This window comes from Pogona vitticeps, chromosome 6 (genome assembly GCF_051106095.1).
Source record: "Pogona vitticeps strain Pit_001003342236 chromosome 6, PviZW2.1, whole genome shotgun sequence".
Lineage (NCBI taxonomy): Eukaryota > Metazoa > Chordata > Lepidosauria > Squamata > Agamidae > Pogona > Pogona vitticeps.
In genome coordinates this window covers 25,181,791-25,207,669 of record NC_135788.1, presented here as the reverse complement: position 1 = coordinate 25,207,669, position 25,879 = coordinate 25,181,791, and the positions used below count along the sequence as shown (strand labels likewise).

Sequence of the window (25,879 nt, the reverse complement as noted above, 5' to 3'; positions counted from 1 at the left end):
TTATTTATTTGTCAATTTTATATCTGGCTTTGCAACCAAGTGTCACTTTAGATGGGAAAACATCCACTAAATATACAATAATTCAGTCTAAATCTAATAATCTTTGGGGTTGGAAGACTTTCAGAGACAGGGCTATCCAAGACTTGACAAGATGGTAGTCTGAATGTACCACCCTGAACCAGTTGACGTCTCTGACTACTCTTCAAGTGCAGGTGCATTTTGAATATGGTACTACAGTACAGATGTGGAGTAACTAAAGCAAGTGTCACCACTGCCAGATTCAGCACTCACAGGCATTTGATGTCCTAGTCTTAGCTATGAAAAGTGTTCCTAGCCACTGCTGAAAGGTGGACATTCATGTTTAAAGCTCAGTCCAGGAGCACTCTTCCATTCTGATAGGAATAAATTTCACTTTTGTGAGCATTACAGCCAAAGGAGTTTTAACACACAGGGCTTGCATACCACATACCACAAGGGGAATGTAGCCCATGATACCCTCTCTGCCATACAAATGATTTAAAAAAGAATGCTTTGTATTGCATTGTATAGCATTCATTGATTTAAAACTTGTGGGTCCTGTTTGATGTGCTCTTTAACGACTCCTAAACTACTTTTTTTTCCACAAAGAAAATTTGTACTCAGAGTTAGAAGCAGTTAATTACAAGTTCCAAGTGAGAGGGGATAGGCAAAAATGCAGAGGAAAATTATCCTCACAGTCTTGGCAACAAATTTTGTTTCGTCAAGTCAAGATTTATCTATGATAATACCAAATTGTCATTGCCTCCTCAATACAAGGCGTAGTCAGTATTTAGGTAAAATGCTTCCCCCCCCCCAAAAAAAAAATTAATGCTATGCTGCAAAGGTTTGAAATGACAGTGGCTGCCTGTAAATATGAATGAGAAAAGAAGAACCCATTTCTATGGTTTTTGCACCATAGCATTGACAAATCAGTTTTTCATAATCTGTCAATCGATCTTTTTATTGAAAGTTCATTTGCATTTTCCAGTGAGTTGCAGCGGCTTAATCTTGCTACCACCAGCAATAGAACTATTGAGGGCTTTATGATAAAAGTTCTCCTTAGTATCTTTGAAGGTTGACAGTAAACTTGACAGAGTTCCCACAATGTTGTACATGCTGATGTGTAATAATGGTTAATGTATTTAACAATGTGTTTCTTTCAAAATTGATGATGATGCTATTGAGCAGTAGAACCTACACCCTCTTGAACACAAACCTGATAGGATTCCACGTAGATGGTCCAATTAGTCAGGAACGGAGTACCAATTATGTATTTCACTGTTTATTTATTTATTTATTTATTTATTTATTTTATTTATATCCCGCCTATCTAGTCGCGAGGACTACTCTAGGCGGCTTACAACAACGTTAAAATACAATAAAAATAAACAACCAATACAAAAACAGGTAAAAGAGAAAAAAGACAATAAAGAGATAAGAAAATCAAAAAATAGTTTTATGAGAAGGCCTGCCGAAACATCCAGGTCTTTAATAGATTCTTGAAAGTGCCCAGCGAGGGAGCTCCGCGAATGTCAGGAGGTAAGTTATTCCACAGGCGAGGAGCCACCGCCGAGAAGGCCCTATTTCTTGTTTTCTCTTTCCGGGCCTCCCTCGGGGTTAGGCTCCTCAGCCTCACCTCCTGGCTCGCCCGTGTGACCCGGGTAGAACTTGGTGGGAGTAGGCGTTCCGCCAAGTATCGAGGCCCTAAACCGTTTAGGGCTTTATACGTAAGCATTAGCACTTTGAAGTCGATGCGGAACCTGATGGGCAGCCAATGCAATGCGGCCAGAGTGGGCGAAATATGTTGGAATTTTTTCACTCCACTAAGTAATCTGGCCGCCGCATTCTGCACCACCTGTAATTTCCGCAGCAGCCTCAAAGGAAGCCCCACGTAGAGCGCATTACAGTGGTCTAATCTTGAGATTACGAGCGCATGTACTAAGGTGGTGAGCGCCCCCACTTCCAGGTAGGGCCGCAGCTGGGCTATCCGCCTAAGGTGAAAAAAGGCGGTGCGGACCACCGATGCCACCTGTGACTCCATGGAGAGCACCGGGTCCAGATGGATCCCCAAGCTGCATACCCCATCCCTAGCAGGGAGAGCCACCCCCCCAAAAGAGAGGGAGTTACCCAAATCCCCGACTGTGGGGGGGCCCACCCTCAGCACTTCCGTCTTGTCCGGGTTCAGCCTGAGCCCGTTCTCCTGCATCCATTCCAGTATAGTCCCCAGGCAGCGCTGGAGGCCCAGGACGGCTTCTCCTGCGGTTGGCAAAAAGGAGATGTAGAGCTGCGTGTCGTCCGCATACTGGTGGCACGAAGCTCCACACCCCCTGATGACCCCACCCAGCGGCCTCATATAGATGTTAAATAGCATTGGGGAGATAATCGACCCCTGTGGAACCCCACAATTGAGGCTCCACGGGGCCGAGACCCTCTCCCCAAGCTGGACTCTCTGGGGGCGGTCCCCCAAGAAGGAACGGAGCCAGGACAATGCCAGGCCACCTATTCCCAACTCGGAGAGCCTCCCCAGGAGGATACCGTGGTCAATGGTATCAAAGGCCGCTGAGATGTCGAGGAGGACCAACAGGGACACTTTACCCCTGTCGGCCTCCCTCAGTAGGTCATCACACAGGGCGACCAAAGCCGTTTCTGTGCCGTGGCGCGGCCTGAAGCCCGACTGGAATGGATCCAGGGCATCTGTTTCTTCCAAGAGCGCCTGAAGCTGATCGGCCACCACCCTCTCGACTACCTTGCTAAGGAAGGAAACATTGGCGACGGGCCTGTAGTTGCCAATTTCGTCCGCCGCCAAACTAGGTTTCTTCCTAATGGGCCTAATGAGTGTGTCCTTCAGGGCAGATGGAAATCTGCCCTCAAGGAGAGACCCATTTATAATAGCCGTGGCCCACTCCGTTGTTAACGGCCTGGCCGCTTTGATTAGCCAGGCCGGGCAAGGGTCCAAAGAGGAGGTGGTGGCACGACAGCGATCAAGCGCCCTGGAGACAGTATCAGACGTAACAGGCTGAAAGGTGTCCAAAATCACCGGGCAAGACGGAGCGCTGGACATCTCAGCTCGACTCACTGTACTCAAAAAAGGAGAGAGGTCCCGGCGGATGGCCTCCACTTTTGATTTAAAAAATGCTGCAAATTGGTCCGGCGAAAAACTAGGGGGAGGCCCATCACCCGGACCAACTCCGGAAAGGTCGCGTACTATACGGAATAACTCCGCCTGCTGGTTGGACGCCTCGCTTATCCGGTTAGCGAGGTATGATCTACTAGCAGCCTTTACCTTAGCAAGATAAAGGTTAGTAGCGACCCTGACAGCTATCCTATTAAAATCCGTCGGGGCCCCCCTCCACCTGCGCTCTAGCCGTCTCCTGACCCGCTTCCTCGCCCGGAGGTCCCGGTTAAACCAGGGTGCCGGGCGGTCTCTGCGCCGGAGAGGGCGTTTAGGTGCGATCATGTCAGCAGCCCTAGTCGCGGCAGCAAACCAGCCATCCACCAGAGCCTCGACAGGAGCGCCAGCCAGGTCAGCCGTAACACCTCTCATGGCATCCTGGAATCCAACAGGATCCAGTAGCCTTCGAGGGCGGATCCCTGCTCCCTGCAGGGGGGGAGAGCCATTTTAATGGTACACTTTATTAGGTGGTGATCCGACCATGACAAGGGTACTGACTCAAGGTCAGTCACCATCGGACCACTCTCGCTCCCATTGGTAGAAAAAACCAGGTCGAGTGTATGACCCCCCACGTGAGTGGGACCGTTGACATGTTGGGACATGTTCAAGAAGGCCATGGTCTCCAAGAACTCAAGAGCTGGACCAGATGTCTCCGCCCCCGCGCGCACGTTGAAATCCCCCAGCACCAATAGGTTCGGGGAACCCAACAGTGTCGCGGAGACGAAGTCCACCAGCTCCGGTAGGGAGGTGGCTGGGTCGCGGGGAGCACGGTAGCCCAGCAAGATCCCAATACCGTCCCTGGCCCCGACAGACACGTGGAGGGCCTCAAGACCCGGCTTTATCACCGAGGAGCGCCTAGTGACCTCCAAGCTGGACTTATGGACAATGGCTACTCCCCCCCCCGACCCTCCAGTCTGCCCTGGTGTTGGACAGCATAACCGGGCGGACAGATGAGAGCTAGAGGGGGACCCCCCTCTCCGCCGATCCAAGTTTCGGTTATGCAAGCCAGGTCTGTATCCTCCTCCAGAATAAGGTCTTGAATTACCTGGGCCTTATTGGACACAGACCTGGCATTCAACAACACCAGGCGTAGAGTGGAAGGTAGGCTGGTCTGGCTACCTCGATACTGGAGGCTGGTCTCCGTCTCAGAACAAGGAACAGCCTTTAAACATCTGTCCCTAGTTCTTCTAACACGAGCAGGGACGGAGCCAACGCCATATTTCCCCCTACCCGTAATCACAGAAATATTCTGGGGCCCCTCGCTGGGACGGCAGGCCTTCCAAACCATATCAAAAAAAAAAAAAAAAAAAAAAGGACAGGTAAGTGCAAACAATCAAGTTAACCCAAAATAAATTACATATACAATTATAAAATATACAAAAGTAATCTAACAGAAAACAAAAAATATTAACAATTTGAAAAAAAAAAAAAAAAAGAACACAATATGACTACAAAATTCCCCCAAAGGTTATCCCCCACATATAGCCGAGAGTTGTTTTTCTCTGACAGTTGATTTTGACCCTTTAGATAGAACTGGAGTCAATGGCGTTTCGTTAACACGGCCGGAGTCCCAGATCACAATAACGGGCTCAGAGGTCTCAGTATGGACACAGGGCAGGGTCACAAGCGCTAGTAAGCAAGCTGGAAAAAGCTTGGACCCTGCCATTTCCCCCCTTAAGGATCCAATTGGGGGGAGATCAAGTGGCAGCAAGCAGGCTGAGGCAGAGAAGCAGGCGAGGGAAGAAGGAGCTGGGGGGGGAATCTCCAACATGGCGCCGGCGTTCCCACGCTCCGGTGACCTCCCAGCTCCCGCTGATGCTGCAGGATCCTGGACCCTCTCAGCTACCCCCAAGTTCAGCAGTCCGTCCAGGCGCGTCCCCAAGGTCCCCAGTCTGCAAGAGATGCCCCGTTCCTCCGCCAACTCCACCAGGCAAGGCACCTCCCAGGCAACGAGGGTCCCCCAAGCGCCTTCAGGCAGCCGCTCACCACCACTCCGCAGGCGAACCCGGCGTCCTACGCTCCGCGCTTGCTGGTAGCAGCGACCATCCACCGCGCCAAAGCTCCGTGGCAAGATCTCCCCGACGCGTCCAGCGACCAGCGCGGCGAGGTTCGTCTCCAAGGAGGGGGGGGCAGGGCGTCCGTCACCAGCCCATAGATCTTTTCCCCCTCCGACAATCGCCTCCACACAGACCGTCGTCCGCCGCTTTCCCAAGCCTCCGAGCCCAGCAGGGAACCGGAGGAGCCCTCTCCCTACTCCAGCTCCAACTCCGATCCCCGCTGCGAGCTCCCGGCCAGAAACGCAGGCTCCTGGTTCACGCCAGCAGGGCATGCGGGGGAGAGCAGGGGGGGAGCAAACAAAACAAAATAAAATAAGTAAATAAAAAACAAACAATAGAAGTGAGAGAGCGAGAGAGAGCGAAAGTGCCAGGAGAGAAAGAGAAAAAAGAGAAGAAACCAAGAGGCAAACCGAGGCGGACCAAGGCAGCGGAAAAACGCGGCGAGGAGAGACGCGCTACCCGTCCGCCATCGGCGCCATCTTGGTAAGATGTTTCCTTCTTTAGGGGTCTGGAGATGGTCTTATGTCAGAATAGCACTCCAGATTTATCCCCATTGCATGCAAGAACAAGAGATGTCCTCTGAATATGTTAGACCTGGGGTCATCAACTCCTGGGCCACAGCCCAGTGCCGGTCCGTGGGCTTGCTGGAACTGGGCTGCGCATACGGATCTCTGCACTGCTGCATGTATGTGTGTCACGCTTGCAGCGGGGCGCGTTGTGCTCACGTGGGGGTGTCATGCTTGTGCACGTTCGTGCTCATGTGACATACCCCCTGTGCAAGTGTGACACACACACACCCTGTGAGTGTGACACGCCTCCCACACTCACCCAGGGGTGTCCCCACCCCACCCCTGCACATGGAGCTCATTCCCACCAGCCGGTCCATGGCCCCAAAAACGTTGGGGACCGCTGTGTTAGATTACAACTCCTATAGCCACTTAGCAGTGGGATATGGGAACTGTAGTACAGCACATGGGAATAGCAGCAGCTGGGAGAAGAATGTATGAAATAAAAGTATTCTAGGGCCATCATAAGAGAGTAGAAGCAAGCAAAACAATGCTGTTTTTGGTATGCTTGCATTAGTTGCATTAAGTCTGTGAAACCTCCACAGAAATAAAATAAAATTCTATGCTTTTTTGAAAATAGAACCTATGTTTGCATTTTATGCAGTGCTTGTTACCATGGTTATAAAGTAGCTGAATTTTTTTTCAAAAATTCTATATTATCCTAGATTTCTTTTTTGCAGAAACAGCTCTGAATTACTTCATTGAATTTTAACTGCCAGGACTGTGAGGATATTTTTCCTCTGCACCCTTTTGCCAATCTTCTCTCACTTTGTCACACAGATGTGTGGCTAGAGCTGCAAGCATATTCAATTAGCATAATCTGATTTTTAAAAGGTCTCGAGAAATGTTTAAGTACACATCTAGGAAATTTAATGGATACTAACCCAAGTGTAACCTTGTGAGCTGCTACGTACTGTATATCAGTGCAGCAATTCACAACATCATCTGGAGGGTGCCAGTGTTATTCGAAGGGTGCTTCTAGAGATAGCTTCAGTGAAGTGGCAACCATACAAAAGGAATGGGAATGTATTAAAACCAAAGTAAAAGTTTGGTTGTAAAAATAAAATCTCGCAACTTCAAACTCAACTTGCCAAGCGTATATCTGACTTTTCATGTCAGTGTTACCTCCCCAAAGGCCAGGGTTTCATTTGGTGTTTGTTAGGACAGAATGTCCCTGGAAATTTGTCTGCAGACCCCTTGAGCCCAGCTGCTTTATTTTTGTGAAGGCTCATGAAATGATTCCAAGTGACAGGCTTTTATCGAAAACATGAGGAATTTGAATTTGGGTACAGCAAGTGTTGTTGAAGTACTTATTTCTTTTGTATTCTCTTTCAACCACTTTTACAGATTCAGTTCCTCAACACTTTTACTTTGATTTTAATTGATTTACTGTCATTTTGTATGGTAATTCCTGCATCTTCTCAATACTGAAGCATTCTGTTTTTAGATCAGGACCAACCATTTCCTTTTATCTGTTTACATCAAAGAAGTAGCATCATTTGGAGTCTTCCTGTGGCCAGCGGGATACTGTCACTAGCCATGCTCTCCTGACCCCAGCTTGTTTCTGGGGTCTTTTTCTATCCATAGTTTATATCCCAATCACTGACTTTGTTGAAGTGACATTGATGTCATCCATCTTACTACAAATGAAAAATGTTAACAAATGGAAAGTTAAGGTAGCACTGTCTGGACAAATCAATGTTCTGTTCTTTTAATTGTGGTTATCACCTGTTTTTATTGTATTTGCATTGCCCCTTTTTTCATTTTGTGAATTTACTTTTATGATTTATTATGGGTATGATTTACTTTGTGGTGTCTTTTAAATTGAAACGGTGGACTTTCTTGTAGATGTTTGTGATGAAAATGTGGAACGTTTTCAATGAACAAGTAATGAAGGGGCACCGTTCGTCAGTGCTTCATAGGTTAACACTGCAGGTGGGGATGGGGTTATATGCAGTTCAAGAACCTGAATCCTAAGGAATACAGTGGTGCCTCACTTAGCGATGTTAATCCATTCCGGAAAAATCACTGCTAAGCGATTTCATCGCTAAGCGATTTTTAAAAGCCCATAGAAATGCATTAAAATGTGTTTAATGCATTCCTATGGGCTTAAAAACTAGCCTTATGCAAAAATCCTCCATAGTGCCGCAATTTTCGCTGTCTCTTAAGCGAGGCAAAACAGCAGGCGCCATTTTGTTTTTCCGGCGGCCATTTTGAAACCGCCAATCAGCTCGCCGAAAATGGGGGCTTTGCAATGATCGCTTCCCTGCGATCATCGCAAAGCAAATTTTCCCCATAGTGGCCATCGCAAAGCAATCACTCTTGCGATGGCAAAAAGTCCATCGCAAAGTGATTTCATCGCTATATGGAGTGATCACTATGCGAGGCACCACTGTATTAGAATTCCTTAAAAGAGACTTTGCCTAACCATTCAGCTGTTACTGCTGTTTTCTTTTAACATTAAGGAGGTTTTGGAAATAATGATGGAAGGCTGGTATAGGTTCAGTTGTACATACCATCAATTTAGTTCCATTTCCAGATGACAAGATGTGTTAGTCTATTACAGCAAAAACAGTGAGCATCTTGTGACATCTTAAAAACTGATACATATTTTTATGACAAGCACATACTGCAAGAAAAGTGTTCGCCTTTAAGCTGTCACAATACTCTTTGCTGTTTTTGCCTTTGTTCTTTATAAAGTAATGTTTACCTAATTGGTCATTTTTACCAACAGCGGCATGTATCAACAACAAATCATGTTCAGCAAATAGGCTGGCTGTGATATGAACATATAAGTTTGTGGCTAAAATGCAACAACAAATGGATCTATTTGCATGAATACTTATAGTATGACTTTGCAAACTTGGCTGCCTTCACCAATAGTTCTTCACTCAGATAATCATTTGATAATAATAAAAACCATGTTGAGCCAAGATATTCAACCCAAGAGAATTTAATTTGTTTCACAAAATAAGTAAAAAGCCCCCACATTGCCCCAAATTATGTTAGGAGCAAACAAATGTTCAGGAATAGGGGCTTATTTTGCAAGGTTTTCCCTTCCTTCTTTCTCTGAAAACAAAACTCTTCCATAATTTCAAACGGGTGCGGTTGCTTTGGCTGCTTGCCACTGGCCACAATACTGCATCATGATGTGGTTCCAATGGGCATTCTATCCCAAGAATACAATAACAAGGGAGAAGGCATTGCTGTTGTGGGAAGAGACAGCTCACATTTTAAGACACCCTCTTGAAAAAAAATAAATTAACCCACTAGCCTTCTGAACATTTACTGATATTATCTCAACACTTTCACAAAAACAAGACTTGTAGATATTCAACTTTCAATAGAAATGAAGAACTGTTCACTGTAATTTTTTCATCATCATCATCAAGGATTGTCTGTTTTATCCTAAGAACTAGATTATATCCACCCTATCTCTGTGTTGTAAAAATATAGCTGTTTCTAATATGTCATGTTCCAAGAAGATATGTGGATATATAACAATTTGCTGTTCTACTGTAGCAAAATTAAGTTTACAGTGTCATAATCTATCTCACTGAGGTAGTAAATGAGATTCAAATGTCACCTGAAGTTAATGAGAAGTGCAAAAATTGTTGGCATTTGATGTATAGACTTAGACTTCTTAAATGACTTGCATGCCTTGCATTCTTAATTTGCAGAAATGGCGACAAAATACTGTGATAAGACAGGAACCTGGTTCCGGCATCCAGAAAGCAATCGAACTTGGTCCAACTATACACGATGCAATTCTTTCACAAATGAAAAACGTAAGGTAGGCTATTTAAAGACTGGTATAGTTTCTGCTGCTTCTTAATTTTTATTCTACCCACTTTTTATCTGTTATCAAGGATGCAATATAAAGTAGTATCAGCACCATCTTTGCCTGTGCTTCATAAAACATTTAGTTAATCTGGCTCTTTTGGAATATCTTTTTATTGTTTTGGTAGCCAGTTTCTCAACTTAGATGCATAGTTTGCACACTTATTTTATTCCAGTCTTGTAGGGTGATGCGTCTCCATCTGTGAATTGGATCCAAATTACTCACTCCATTGAAATGGCACTAAGGTACCTCTTCTTGTTAACTCAAAACTGGCCATGCAGAACAGCGTTGCTGGGTTTACAAGTGAAGATAAACTATATGAAGGATTTATTTCAGCTACTGAGTAGGTAGTTGAGTAGAGAGTCTGTTCCAGGTGCTCTCTGAACCTAGCACTCAAGGATGTTGCCTGGATCACCTGCCCCTTGTCCAGCCTTGCTGGTAACATTGCCATGTAAAAGATATGTAGGCATGTGTGAAGAATATTGCAGTGGACTCACTATTTGTACAGTACTTTTCATGAGCTGCACTGTCTGGACTTCACATTTCAACATGTGCATATAGTCAGATGGTCTGGTGAAATATGTATATTTGGTCAGTATTTGTGTAGAAAACTGTCCAAGAATGTTTTTCCAGGATTGAAAAACAACACAGTTTCTGGCTAAATATTAGTACAGTGGTAACTCGCAAGACAAATGCCTCGGACAACGAAAAACTCACAAGACGAAAGCATCTTGCGAATTTTTTGGTGCCCCGCAAAACAAAGATATTTTCGTCTTGCAAGGTACGTTTTCCCATAGGAATGCATTGAATTTTAATTAATGCGCTCCTATGGGCCAAAAAACCTCTGAAAAAGTCATTTACCAGGTAGGGAGCTGGGGAAGCACCATTGGACCCCCAACCACAATCGCTGCTTTCAGTCCTCCGATGGTGCTGGGCAAGCCTCTGAAGACTTCCCCAGCACAATTTTTAAATTTCTCATCCTTTCCCATTCAGAGGCTTGCTCAGCACCATCGGAGGCGAGCCTCTGAACAGAAAATGGTGAGGGAAAGAGCGGGAAAATCCATTGTAGGACTTCTGGGGGATCTATGAAAGCGGCGATCACAGTTGCAGGGGACCCCCGCCAGTCCTCTGATGGTGCTGGGCAAGCCTCTGAAGGCTTCCCCTTGGTGTTCAGCAAGCCTCCCAATGGAAAAAAGCAGGGGGAAAGGGCGGGAAGTTCAAAAATGATGCTGGGGAAGTCTTCGGAGGCTTGCCCAGCATTATCAGAGGACTGCCGGGGGACCTCTGAAAGCGGCGATTGTGGTTGCAGGAGACCTCTGCCAGTCCTCTGATGGTGATTCCCCAGCTCCTTATCTGGTAAGTGACTTTTCCAGAGTTTTTTGACCCATAGGAACGCATTAATTAAATTTCAATGCATTCCTATGGGAAAACGCGCCTTGCAAGATGAAAATTTTGCAAGATGACAGGTCTCATGGAACAAATTATTTTTGTCTTGCGAGGCACCACTGTAGTATATATTGCCCAAGTATTATGTAAATATTAAATAAGTATTTACCCTTCTTGATCCAGGGTAAATATTTAGTTAATATTTACATACTACATGCTTTGTCCAGGGTAAATATTTAGTTAATTATTTATTCTGCATGTGCACACTGAAGCAAACAATAGCAACAATACCTTGTTTAGCTTGCAGCCCATTGCTGCATCTGAAGAAGTGGGCTGCAGTCCTTGAAAATTTATATTAATTAAGATACCACAAAACATCTTCCTGTTACTGGCTGTCTTTGTCTCCAGTGTACTCAAGGCAATTCACAAACAAAAAATAACAGTATAAATTACACTATAATAGACATAGTCAACACCACCAGGTAGGTGGAGCTTTTTAGCCTTGGAAGGCAGCCCATCTAGGAGAAGGAAGACTCCAATTTCAAACCTCCACTGCTTTGTGGCTATATCCACTGATGTAAAAGGCTTCAGGAGTCAACCTTGAGGCAAAATCCGGAGCCAGAGTCCCAGAGGCAGTTCGTGTTGTTCTGGCAACTCCTGCGACGTTGCTGGAACCATATTATTCTACCCAGGCTTCATGCTCTGGAGAGGACACTCATACAGAGCGCATTACCATGGTCTTTTGAGACTGAAGGATGCCTAAGAAGAAATTCAACATCAGAACAATGTTGCAGAAAGATGAAAACTAACAACCCTTAGATATACAGCCCACTCTAACATAATGTTAGACCAAACGGCAATTGGTGAAAGCCAAATGACTTCTCCTTTAGCCCTTACTGCCTTGCTTCACCCTCACATACAATAAAAAGAAATACTTCCACTCCCAAGTCAGCTGAAGAGAGGTAGCAGCTGATTGTTGTTAGCACCTTTGGCAATGAAGGTGACTTGACTGTCTCACTTCTCCAACTGAAGTAACTAAGGTAAACAGTAAAGAAACAGGATGTCACCCTTTACATTCTTAACTTTCTCCCATAGCTTTATTAATTTTGCTTGACAGTGTCTTCCATTTTAAATATCCCTAACTCCTTCTCATGTTTTGAATTCACAGACTTTTGTTGGTTGAATAACTTCTCGTTTAGATTGTGTGGCATTTAGATTGAGCAGTGGCGTACTCATTACATAGTAATGTGGAAAAATCAATTAAATTTATGCAAGATGGCTTTAAAAAATCCCCCAGAACCCACAATCCTCTGTGCCAAGAAGCTGTGATATTCTCAAAAGCATTAAGTAAATGTCTATAAACATTTTCATTTTTTTCCCCAAAAGGTAGGTTAGGTTTGGTGTGGTATCTATTAAGCATGTTATCCGTAGGGGAAATGCTGACCATTATTTATCCTCAATGTAGGGGAGGGGATTTAAAAAAATGGCAGCACAGCATGAGTGTTGTTTTGGCCAGATTCCAGTCATCTGAAAGTGAATGCCATTCACCAAGGAGAAAAATGCATCTGTATAAAAATTTCCTGGTTGGAACTGAATTCCTGCTTTCTTCCTTTCGTTTCTTCCATGATTTGTCCATTGTTTTGTTTCAGCAAATGTCACTGAAAATTTGTTTGTACGGTTCCACATGTTTGCATGAACGATGAATGGGAGGAAGCTGAATAATTAGGACTGTGTGAGATATGATTTGAAGATAGCTGAGCTAGCTTTATTTTTCCAGGAATAATCCATTTTGTCCCAGCTATGGAAAGGATTGCAGCTGAGCCTAGATGGAACAGAGAAACCTAAGAAGGGCAAATTTTGCTGTCCTGCTTATTTGGAAGCCTCAGCACTTTGACCCAGCACTCCCATTACACCACTGGTTGTGGAACAGAAAATTGTGTCAATGAAGACAGCCAACATGTGTCAAATGTGGATCTCCTTTGTTTGTGTGTTTTGTAAAGCTCTTTAAACATGACTAGGAGAGATCCAAGTTTAAACAGTTTGCTACCATTACATCCAGTGTGGCTTTCATTTTCCTACCTTTTTTTCTCATGGTGCTATAGAAATGATTGATGACTGCAAAAGCAATATTTAAAATATTTGTACAATGTTTACGAATTTGTTTACAGACTTCAAGAATATTCATAGAGAATATTCACAGACATATTCACCTATGTCTGGGCTTAATATCCTATTAAGTTCAGAAGGACTGTTCTAATTATGATTAAGCCTGGCTAAGAGCCATGAATCTTATTGCAGTTTTCTTTAAACTTGACAATGACAAAACAAACCACTACTTACCTGCCGCCCACTAGAATTGTTTGGAGTGTTAAAGACTGGGTATCCACTCTTGGTAATCTTGGTGGTTGTGGTTCTCTAGGAGCAGCCAGTGAAAGAAGCAGCATTGGCTGTTTTCAGTTTGACAGGCTTAATCGCAATGCCACATCATCTTAGAACATCTCTTTCATTCAGAGGTGCAGCATGCTCTCAGCGTGTGTCATGACAGTAAATTGATATTATATATCTATAAAACACATTTGGAATGTGAAAATCAATTTGAGTAGAAACCAGGCCTTGTTATAGATTTCAAAAATCATTCGTCTTAATACATTTGACTTAAGAAAGCACTAATTTCAAGTTTTGTGGCAGTGGAGAGAGTCAGCTTTTCTCACCTGTCGAACTCTTTTTAAAAAAACAAACAGTTATCACTACTATCACATATATTTCAAAGTAAATTATAAACATCAATTAAAATATAGCTTTTTATGTTTATGTGTTTTTTTAATTTCAGATGGTATTCATACTTTATTATATGACTATAGTAGGACATGCTTTGTCTATAACCTCCCTGTTGATTTCCTTGGGGATTTTCTTCTACTTCAAGTAAGTCTGTTCTTCATACTTTTATTTCATTTTATTTTCTTCAGTGACTTGAGCAAGGTGTTCTCTTCTGGTCCATATGATGCAACAAGTTATTCTTTAGCCAACATTATCAAGGTTAGCATTTGGGTCTACTTCACTATAGACGTAGCAAAATGGCTACTCAGAGTTATGCAGAATTCTTCAGGACATCAAGTAGATGAATGGGTATGTGAAACCGGAAAATGTATAATGCTGAATCTTTCTCAGTAGATCAAATGAATAATCTTGCCTATATTATGTTTACATAGATGAAATGAAATCAGGAAACAAAACCTCATTCAGCAGTTAGGTTCTGCAGACACAAACATTTGATTATGTACAGCAGGTATCTTGTACTTATAAATATAGAAAACAGCATAAATGATTTTACACAGATATCTGTGTGGCTAACTAGAGTGCAAAGAATCAACAATAAAATTGTTCTAAATGCAAGTCTTTCTTATGTGTGTAAAATAGGGGTGAACCTGTGTCTAAAGCATATTGCCCTCTGTGGTATAATACCATTGATTATATAACATACATATGACATAAACATTTAATTCTTTATAACATATATATAGCATACACATTTAATTCTTTAATTCTGTAGTTACCCATTCAGAGTGAGCAGATTACTACTGCATTGAGAATCCTTTGTCACAAATAAGATATACACTCAAGATCACTAAATGGGTATACGGTACTCTTCAATCAGTTTATTTATTCACAAAGTCATTAAAATGGGGAAAGAGACAATGAGCAATTCTGAAAGTGAGACAGAGGAGGTTCATTGCTTCTACATTAATCAATGTAGTATAAAAGTGTTATATACTGTATATACTCGAGTATAAACCTAGTTTTTCAGCACATTTTTTTTGATGAAAAAGCACCACCCCCTGGCTTATACTCAAGTCAGTATCAAAATTACATGTTCTCCCCTGCAGTGCGGGTGTTCTCCAGACTCCCCCGCTCATCTATGGGTGCCTGCAGCCTCTGTGGGTGGTCCAATGACCTGAGTTAAGTACACTACATTTCCGCTTCCACCCATCCTCCTCCTCCTGCATATTCTATGTACCCACCTTCCTCCTCCATCCTCCGTCTCCCTCCATCTTGTTACGAAGCAGTATATAAGCGTAGCGTCCAGTATGAGTCCGCCCTCCACAAGCAGTGAAGTGTTTCTCGCAGCTCAGAAGGGCAGTATCTTCAAAAACATTTAACATATTGATGCATCAATTAATGTAATTTTATTTGTATCTATTTTTATTTTTGAAATTTACCAGTAGCTGCTGCATTTTCCACCCTCAGCTTATACTCGAGTCAATATGTTTTCCCAGGTTTTTGTGTGGTAAAATTGGGTGCCTCGGCTTTTATTCGGGTTGCCTTATACTCAGGTATATACGGCATATGATGCCATCATGCCACAAATGTATTGCACAAATATGTAATCCATATTTATTTATTTCCCAACAAATAGAAGATTCAAAGTTAGTGGCTCTCCACCTTCTTTAACACATATTGGTCAGATACCTGTTGCTTTTTTGTGTACGCCTTGACTACTTTGCTATTGCTAATTGACAATGTGCTGTGGTACATATTAGCTGTGCAATCAGGCAAGCAATCAGACATGGCAACTGAGAATACCCCCCCATTGCCTCATTAATTAGCTGCAATTAGTCATGGCAGATTACATAAATGTTATGTGAACACCAGTAGAGTTCTGCCCATTATTTCTTTTATGTCTAATCAAAATTAATTTTTGCTCTAACATTCTGTTCTCAATTTTCTTATTGTCTTGCTCTCTGATGTGTCTTATGTGTACGGCAAAGCAGAGAGTTCTGTCCGTTACTAGAACTGAGTGGTTTATATTTAACATTTAGACGTTGAGGTTGACAATATAGAGACAAAAAGAAATGAATCAGTATTTGTATTTAAAATATTTCTCTTGTTTTCTCTTTGCTTGAGGAACTTCGATGTTATTTTTATGGGATCACCAGTTACAGATTTTGATGTTACCACAAGGCAAAATACATCATTACATCAGGGGCTTTTATAATAAAACATATCAAATTTCAGAAGGTCTTATCAGCTGGTTATTTGTAAAAGAACAAAGTGCAGGAGAAAGGAATAAAATATCAATTTTACCACAGAAAGAACAATGGTGGGTGGTCCTCTGAGGACCATTATTATTCTATGATTTATTGAAATGATTTGCCATGAGGAGTGAGCAGTCAGTTGCCAAGTTTCTGGGCAATACGAGATTATTTAGGCTTGCAAAATCAGAAGCAGATTGTAAGAACTCTAGTGGGAATTTTCCACATTAGATGGATGAGGAGCAACAACATGGGAAATGCAATTAACCTTATGCTACTGGTTTTAATCCTGATTCAGTCATACTCAAAAGAATGATTCTTTTACGTCCCAATCATTTAATGGTTATAGTTATTATTATTAAATATGGATCCAACCAAATGTCTTGCTTCCTTAGGGAAGCATGAGTTGTTTTCCTATTTCAGCCATTGAAAGCCTGTTCAAATATACAGTTATTATAACAATATTGTTATCTGTGTCAGTGGCTCTAGTGATTTAATGGTGCAACCATTTGTGATTAGTTCTAATAAAAATTTGGCTTGGAAGTATGGAAAAAGCCAGCAGTTTTCTTGATTATGTTGGCTGCAATTAAACAGGAAACAAGTCTCTTTTTCTTGTGGGATCCAGGAAAGAATCAAAACCATGCAGACTATGAATTCAGAGCTCCCTGACATCTGAGTAAATGCCAGTTCAAGATTCCTTGCTTAGCTGACTGCCATTCCTGTTGTGTTATGTAATTTCAATTCCAAAGAATATCTCCTTAAAGAATAATGCACGCAGTATTTGTACTTTGCATTTATACAGGAAAAACACTTTCTGTCACTGTGACTTCCTGTATGCACAGAGCAGAACTGAATACCTACTACTCATATAGGATGCAGGTATCTTTACAATTGGTCTGGAAACACGTAGCTTTAAACAAGTGTAGAAAAGTTTTCTCCCATGGCTTCAGTGCCAACCATGTGTTTTCCAACTGCCTGTTGCCAAATCTGCATTCCTCAGTGTGAGTTGCCAGCATGTGCTTGTTATAAAGTGATGTCAGAATTAAAGCTCTAATTTACAATTTGAAGTGCATTTTTTTTTCAGGAGCCTCAGCTGTCAAAGGATAACCCTACACAAAAATTTGTTTTTCTCGTATGTTCTTAACTCGGTGTTTACACTAGCCCACCTCATTGCAGTGGTGTCTGATCGTGACCTGGTAAAAAAAGATCCAGTAAGTATTAGGTTTACTTTCCTTTGCTAAATGGAAAAGGCTAAGAGAATAGATGTCATACTTCTACGAAACTTTCCTGAAAACTAGATAATTGCTGCTTTTTCAGTGAAATTAAGGGCGTGGATGAGACCTTGGAAACAACAACACTAGGTAAAATTTCCCCCTCTTTTTCCATAGCTTTTTATAGGCCCCTTCCTGTAATTGACTACATTTCCGAATAACACAAATCTTTAACTTAAGAAATGAGAAAGGTAACAGTGGACACGAACAATGCAAAGAAATAGAGGAAGATAACAGAAAAGGAAAGACCAGAGATCTGTTCAGGAAAATTGGACATATTAGAGGAACATTTTGCGCAGAGATGAACATGATAAAAGACAAAAATGGGAGGGACCTAACAGAAGCAGAAGACGTCAAGAAGAGGTGGCAAGAATACACAGAGGAATTATATCAGAAAGATTTGGATATCCCGGACAACCCAGACAATGTAGTTGCTGACCTTGAGCCAGACATCCTGGAGAGCGAAGTCAAGTGGGCCTTAGAAAGCCTGGCTAACAACAAGGCCAGTGGAGGTGATGGCATTCAGTTGAACTATTTAAAATCTTGAAAGATGATGCTGTTAAGGTGCTACATTCAATATGCCAGCAAGTTTGGAAAACTCAACAGTGGCCAGAGGATTGGAAAAGATCAGTCTACATCCCAATCCCAAAGAAAGGCAGTGCCAAAGAATGCTCCAACTACCGTACAATTGCACTCATTTCACACGCTAGCAAGGTTATGCTCAAAATCCTACAAGGTAGGCTTCAGCAGTATGTGGACCGAGAACTCCCAGAAGTACAAGCTGGATTCCGAAGAGGCAGAGGAACTCGAGACCAAATTGCTAACTTGCGCTGGATTATGGAGAAAGCCAGAGAGTTCCAGAAAAATATCTACTTCTGCTTCATTGACTATGCGAAAGCCTTTGACTGTGTGGACCACAGCAAACTATGGCAAGTTCTTAAAGCAATGGGAGTGCCTGACCACCTTATCCATCTCCTGAGAAACCTATATGTGGGACAGGAAGCAACAGTTAGAACTGGTCATGGAACAACTGAGTGGTTCAAAATTGGGAAAGGAGTACGGCAAGGCTGTATATTGTCCCCCAGCTTATTTAACTTATATGCAGAATACATCATGCGGAAGGCTGGACTGGAAGAAACCCAAGCCGGAATTAAGATTGCCGGAAGAAATATCAACAACCTCCGATATGCAGATGATACCACTCTGATGGCAGAAAGTGAGGAGGAATTAAAGAACCTTGTAATGAGAGTGAAAGAGGAGAGTGCAAAAAACGGTCTGAAACTCAACATCAAAAAAACTAAGATCATGGCCACTGGTCCCATCACCTCCTGGGAAATAGAAGGGGAAGATATGGAGGCAGTGTCAAATTTTATCTTCCTGGGCTCCATGATCACTGCAGATGGAGACAGCAGCCCTGAAATTAAAAGGCGCCTTCTTCTTGGGAGGAAAGCGATGACAAATCTTGACAGCATCTTGAAAAGCAGAGACATCACCTTGCCAACAAAAGTCAGAATAGTCAAAGCTATGGTTTTTCCTGTCATGATGTATGGAAGTGAGAGCTGGACCATAAAGAAAGCAGACCGCCGAAGAATTGATGCCTTTGAATTGTGGTGCTGGAGGAGGCTCTTGAGAATCCCCTGGACTGCAAGGAGAACAAACCTATCAGTTCTAAAGGAAATCAACCCTGAATGCTCACTTGAAGGACAGATCCTGAAGCTGAGGCTCCAGTACTTTGGCCATCTCATGAGAAGAAAAGAGTCCTTGGAAAAAACCTTGATGTTAGGAAGGTGTGATGGCAAGAGGAGAAGGGGACGACCGAGGATGAGATGGCTGGACAGTGTCTGCGAAGCAACCAACATGAACCTGACACAACTCCGGGAGGCAGTAGAAGACAGGAGGGCCTGGCGTGCTCTGGTCCATGGGGTCACGAAGAGTCGGACACGACTAAACGACTAAACACAACAGTGGACACAGCCCATTGATTCCTGTTTCATCTTTGTGTGGATAACTAAACCAGGAGTGGGAAAGTGTGATCCATAAGCCGTATGCAGCCCCCTCAGAGCCCCCAGTATACCATCTTGTGCCACTGCACTTCCCTAAAATTATCTACAATAGTTTTAATTTAAAAAGCCCCTCCTCATGCCTCCAACAGAGTATGGGGGCAGTTTCATTAGGTGTTCTGCCCCACATTTTTGGGGCCTAGGAGGTCTTTTATCAAACTAGAAGCAATAAATGAGTACTTTGGTTTTTTTTGGGGGGGAGGCATAAAATAAGGGTTCCAAAACCCAGAAAATGTGCCCTCTGTTTCCCTAAAATGGCATTTAGATGATTTTGCTATTTTTGCAGCTTTATTCTTTCAACATGTACTCCCGTCTTCAAAATAAATTTCATAAAGTGTTGCTGTCGTGTTGAGCCTTTAGAAGAAAAATACTATATATGTTTTCATGTTTCAACTCTGTGCATTTTGTGTAAAATACAAGAGTTCTTAATGTTTATTTCCACCACACAGTATACAATAAAAATATCACTCAACATCTACTATAGAATTAAGCTACATATCTAGTATAGACATCATATAGATGGAGCAATAGATAGTCCATTTCCTCTTGATTTTTGTTTATTTATATGAATGAGAAATCCCTTTCTGTTCCAGTTACTTTACAGCTTAAATATATAATGACAAGAAATATAATGTTGTTTTTATTGTGAGTGTAAAGTAAGGTTCTTTAGTATCTTTTTTCCACATGCAAAAAACAATTTATTGACTGATTTCTTATTATTATTATTATTTAAAAGCTTATCTTTTAGAGATAAAATTATTTAGGATTTTGCTGTTCGGAAAAGAAAATTACCATACACCTGAATTACAGACCAATCTTGTGCAGGTTTTCTCAAATTTCTTGGTATGTTCAGAGGAAGGCATATTTCCTGGTAAATGTACCTTGATTTGCAACCTTAGGTTAAAGTTCTCTAATCACTTTTGTTGGGTAAGACCCAAAAAACTCAATTGGACTCATATCTGAGCAAATACATGCAAGGGAGCCATCTTAGGGCATTTTGCTGTGTGTACTGTAGACTGTTTCATGTGAACACATCTGGTGCACACTCAATAGCTACATTAGAAAAATAAGATAGAAACCTGTCTTGCAAAACCTGTAACCTCAACCTTCATAGGCAAGTGGTCTAGAGACAATCTGGCCTACATCCCCTCCATGTTCTGAGGTGGAGCCTCAACTTAGCAAGCAAGTGACTCTAAATTCCGTCCCTGCGATTTCCATTTAAAAGCATGGAGTAGCAGGTGGTATGAATGACCTCTTACTGAGACACTGATGAGCCACTGCTGGACAGAATACACAAAATTCAGTTACATGAGCTGATTGTCTGACTTGGTGTAAGGCACTTCCCTGTACAGAACTTGGAAAAGTTACCTTTTTGGACTGTACCTCCAAAAAAAAACCTCCAATGGTCATCCTGGCTGGGGATTCTACAAGTTGTAATCCAAAAGGTAATGTTTCCAAGCTCTTTTCTGAGTAACAATTATTTACCTTTGTCAGGTCATACTCAGTTTTCTTTCTTCCTTGGCATCACATCACCAATGCTTCTGAGAATTTAAACAAAAATAATTTTTGTCCAGTTCAGAACTAGATGGTTGCCTTTTGAAAATATACTGGAAACCTATTTAAGAAACTCAAGGTGACTGATCCACTTCTGTTTTCTCTGAGAAATCTATTTAGCTTCAAGAACCCATTTTGACTCCTTTCACTAAAGGTTTATCAGCAATCTTTTGTCTTTTTTAATTATCATTTCCTTCTGTGATTTCTCCACATGCACCCGTTGAAAGTTCCTTCTCCTTTCTTTTCTAAACTGGCCACTGGGGTGTATACGTGTATGGTGGGAACTCCTTTCCTCCATCTGTGTTTTCCATTTTTATTCAGTCTCTTTTTCATAGGACATGTCTCCTCCCATTTTTCTGTGGGCATACTATACTTCTAATTGGCAGCCCTTTCCTTTGGTGAAGCAGTACCTGCATCCAACAAAACATTGAAAGCGTCTCTCTGCAGAGAACAGAATGTCATCTTAGCTGGGGAGGGAGTTGCCCTAATCAATAAGGACTCCATCTACTTCACAAGGAAATCTATATGCTCTGGCATCAGTTTTGAGGGCCTGTACCTTGTGCTGGACCAAAGAGACAGAATAGGGTTGCCGCTGGTAGACTGGCCCCTCCACTGCCCAGCAATCGCCCTGCCTGAGCTGGCAGAGGTAATCTTGCAGGTGATCTTGGATAACCCCAGAACTGTTGTTCTGAGGGACATCAACACCCATACTGTGGCTGTTTTGACAGGTCCCGCTCAGGAGTTCATGGTCACTGTGCAACCATGAAGTTGTCTCAACATATCATTGGCCTAACACATGTAGCAGGTCATACCCTGGATCTAGTTTTTGCCATGGGAAGAACTAAGGGAGAGGGCTCACCCTCAGAGACATGGAATCCAAAGGATTCCTGAATGCTCCAGGGAAATTTCTAGTTGACAGGGCTGGTGATTTTCTCTCATGCGCCACTCCAATTCCCCTTGGTTTACTGAAGTCTTTCCCTGGAAAAGACCCTGATGTTGGGAAAGTGTGAGGGCAAGAGGAGAAGGGGACGACAGAGGATGAGATGGTTAGACGGTGTCATTGAAGCTACCAACATGAATTTGACCCAACTCTGGGAGGTAGTGGAAAACAGGAGGGCCTGGCATGCTCTGGTCCACTGGTTCTTAACCTTTGTTACTCAGATGTCTTTGGACTGCAACTCCCAGAAGCCTTCACCATCAGCTCTGCTGGCTGGGGTTTCTGGGAGTTGCAGTTCAAAAACACCTGAGTAACAAAGGTTAAGAACCACTACTCTGGTCCATGGAATCATGAAGAGTCAGACACGACTTAACGACTAAACAACAACAACTGAAGTCTTATGGGAGATGAAACAAGCTGGATGGTGGCTAGGGTGCAAGCAACACAGGTCTCAAACAGAGTATGACTAGAAATTAGTGAAAACTCTTTGGTGTTACACTTAAGAGCGCAAAAAAAGAATTTTTGGGTTAGGTTTTAGATCGTAGATTTGGTGATGGAGGCATTTGTCAGTTGGACTGGTAAAAGAAATCAAAAATAAAATAAACACAGAGAGATGCCCTGACTCTGTGACATAAACTGTGTGTCAGGACTATTGGGTTTTGAACCCATTTCTTCTCAGTCCAACACCGGTTATACATTATGTAATTTTCACTGGTGTTTTGTTGTTACTGCAGCAAAGGAAAACATGCAAATTATCATACTTTTCCCTGGCAGAAAGAGACCTGCCTTGAGCAAGAGGGAAAATGACGTCTTCCTCTCATCTCCCCATCTTCTGCCATAAAGATCTCTTAACTCATCCATATCATCCATTTTGTGGACTGATAGTCTCTTTGTTTTTCTAATGCTGCCACCGTGTGAGTCATGCGCTTTTAAGGAGCTCTTCAAGCCAGGGGAAAATAAGATATCTAAATGGAATCATTGAACAGAATATGTGACCAGTGTTTCAAAGATCAGCACATTGAATGAGACGCAGAGCAGACTGACCTGGCCTAGACTGCATGTTTCATTGCATTTGTTCTTATGTATCACTTGAGACAATACAATCTCTCATTTTATCATTCAAACTCTCAATTTGGATCCAACATAATATTAATATCTTAATATCTCTTTGCTTTTGAAATTACGTGGTTAGAGAATGTTGTTCATGTTAGCTGTCTGGTACCCTTTCCCGTTTTGAAAACTTGCCAAAAAACATAGAGATTGATCTTTAACATTTGTGTAGCCTTTGTTGTTGTTTAGTAGTTTTGTTGTGTCCAACTGTTCGTGACCCCATGGACCAGAGCACACCAGGCCCTCCTGTCTTCCACTGCCTTTAGAAGAGAAGAAATAGTATATAGAGAGTGAATTGACTATTGTATATTGGCAGTACTGTAATTGACTTTTTGCATCTTATATTGACATTTTGCCTTTTTAATTATTTTCATATCTTATTGCTTGCCTTGTTGTTAATGCAAAAAATAATTGGCATGTAGAGCATGAATGCCCAATTTATATTATTTAATATATACATGTATATATGCTCTTTTCTGTGGCCATTTTAAGGCGCAAGTAAGGGAGATTTCCCACACAATCCCATGAGTGGAAAAAAGGGATGTCAACAAAATAAAATGTATATTTAAAAGTTATTTTTAAAACAGTTTATTTTGCTAAAAAATATTTGGCGCATAAACACCATGAAAATTTACTTTTATTTCATAGTCCCTGAAATCTTTATTATAGTACATATCTACTGCTATTAATGCTAATATTACACTGTTTTGATCATATTAAATTACATCAATTATACTAAAATGGAATTATGTTATTGCAGATCACTGATAAATTCAATTCCACAGATACATTGGCTGAAATTCTGATCCTTAGTGTAATAACCTGCAGTAGAATAGACCCATTGAATCAGTAGAAATTTGGTGAATCAAGTCCTCCATAAGTTCCACTGATTCAAACGGGCCTACTTTAGTTGCGATTTGCTATGCTAAACTGAGTTGCAACAAGACTAGGTCCATTTGAATCAGTGGAACATACAAAAGAGTTGACTCACCAAATCCCTATTGGAATATTCTAGTGCTGAAACTGACTATTCTAAGCAACAGGATTTTGTCCATAAACACTTTTGTCTAATCCTGTAGTCCAAAATCTCTTCTCTCCACCAGCAGTGAATAGCAAAGGGAACCAATCTGTTATTAAAAGTGATTCATAGCTGAATGATTGCATATTTACTAAAAATATGCATATCCATGCAGTACCATCTACCATATGTAGACTTGCTTAGGTTCAGAAAGGTCATGGTATCACGTGCTCTCATACTATGGATAGAGTCCTAAAAGAGTTTTTCATTGTTTTCATCATATCCATGTACTGACTTTGCTAAAAGCTGTAGTAAATGAGACTAGGCAGAATTGTCCTAGTAATAGCAGGGGGAAATCAGTAAGCTGTTATTTGGTTCTTTGAGGTTAAAAAAAATGAAATCCTTGACCCAAGAGTGGATAAAATGATTAATGTAAAACATGCTTTTAAAAAATAGGTAATGCCATCTCTTCATCTATGATTTTAGTTCAAAGCCTCCTACATAAATGAAGCTTTCTATGAGTCAAAGCTAATCAATTATCTTGTGAATATCAAACAACTACTTCTGAAAAATGTCCTGCTGTGACAGCATCTGTCAAGAGGCACAAAAATTAAAATGGAGACTGGAAGATATGTTTTCTTTTTCTTTTATCTATAACAGCCTTCCTCACCATCTGTACCGTCCAGATGTTTTGTACCTCAGCCCCCATCAGTCCATGGTATTAAACCATGTTGCTTGGGGCTGCTGGAAGGTATTGTGTGAAACAATTGATGAATGTTGCTTTGCGAAAGGTTGAGCTATAGTCTTCTTTTCATCGGAGTATCAAAAAATCTTACCATAGCATAATCTTTTTCTCTTTGTTACAATGCACACAACAAATTTCACTAACATACCTTTAGCATCAGAGAGTGGAAGGTGTCCACCTTTAATATAACGAATGTTTTATTGTTCATTTTGTGACATGGTTTCTTTTAGCTGTGTTCTTGAAACAGAGTATTCTAGCCTGCATTCTTTTTGGAAAGTGTGAAGAAAACACAGTTGTCTGTTATGCACTTTCCCCGTCACTCTTGTGTTCTCTGTCATGGTGAACCCTGACTCTGTTTTAACAGGATTGTAATGAAGATAGAAGTAACTTAAAGTGGTTGCAAATACTGGGTCTCCTTATAATTAAGGCAGTGGTTCCCAACCTTGAGTAACCCAAGTGTTCTTGAACTGCAATTCCCAGTAGCCCTTAACACCAACTTTGCTGGCAAACATTTCTGGGAATTGCAGTCCAAGAACATATGGGTTATCCATGCAGCAACCTGTGTTTGGTCTGATCCAGCAGGGCTTCTTTATGCTTACCAGCAGTCACTGGAGAATTCATCTTACTCAACAAAACTCTCCTTATGTTATAGATTGTGTAGACGTCATCATCCTAGAACTGCAAGGGACCTTATGGATCATTGAGTTCAGCCCTTGTCAAGAAGGCACATTGGGGAACTGAACACCCAGCCTCTGGCTCCACGGCCAGATGCCTACACCACTGAACTATCGAGTAGTTCTGTTGCCATTTTTCCTGTGTAAAACTGATGTTGCTATAAGTAGCCCCACTGCAACTGCTCTAAGATGCTCTGTGTCTCAAAGATGACGCTTGACAATATTTTTTTAAAAAAATTAGTCATCATTCTTACCAAAAGACCTCACCTACCACTTTTCTAACCTAACTGGATTTCAGTGAATAGCCTAAAATCTGAATATTAATAGTGACACAGGAGCATGTATTATGTGTTCTGACAGAAAACTGATTTAAAGCTGCCCTGCTTCACCTAGAGTTGTTTTGGAAAAGATCTGTTGCTTATTTATTTGAATTTACAGAC

At 41.9% G+C, this 25,879-nt stretch overlaps 1 protein-coding gene across 4 annotated transcripts in view; it reads left to right on the top strand.

Annotated features, from left to right (window-relative positions):
* Window positions 1-25,879, top strand: part of CALCR (calcitonin receptor) — a 160,070-nt gene that overhangs the window by 96,462 nt on the left and 37,729 nt on the right. For 2 of the 4 annotated variants that reach the window (XM_073003187.2, XM_078378701.1), the window contains 3 exons: window positions 9,494-9,601; window positions 13,871-13,962; window positions 17,155-17,281. In XM_073003187.2, the coding sequence (XP_072859288.2) occupies window positions 9,494-9,601; window positions 13,871-13,962; window positions 17,155-17,281 (327 nt within the window). Of the gene's footprint in view, window positions 1-9,493; window positions 9,607-13,870; window positions 13,963-17,154; window positions 17,282-25,879 lie in introns of all 4 variants that reach the window. The other 2 variants (XM_020785123.3, XM_078378700.1) reach the window with 1 other exon arrangement.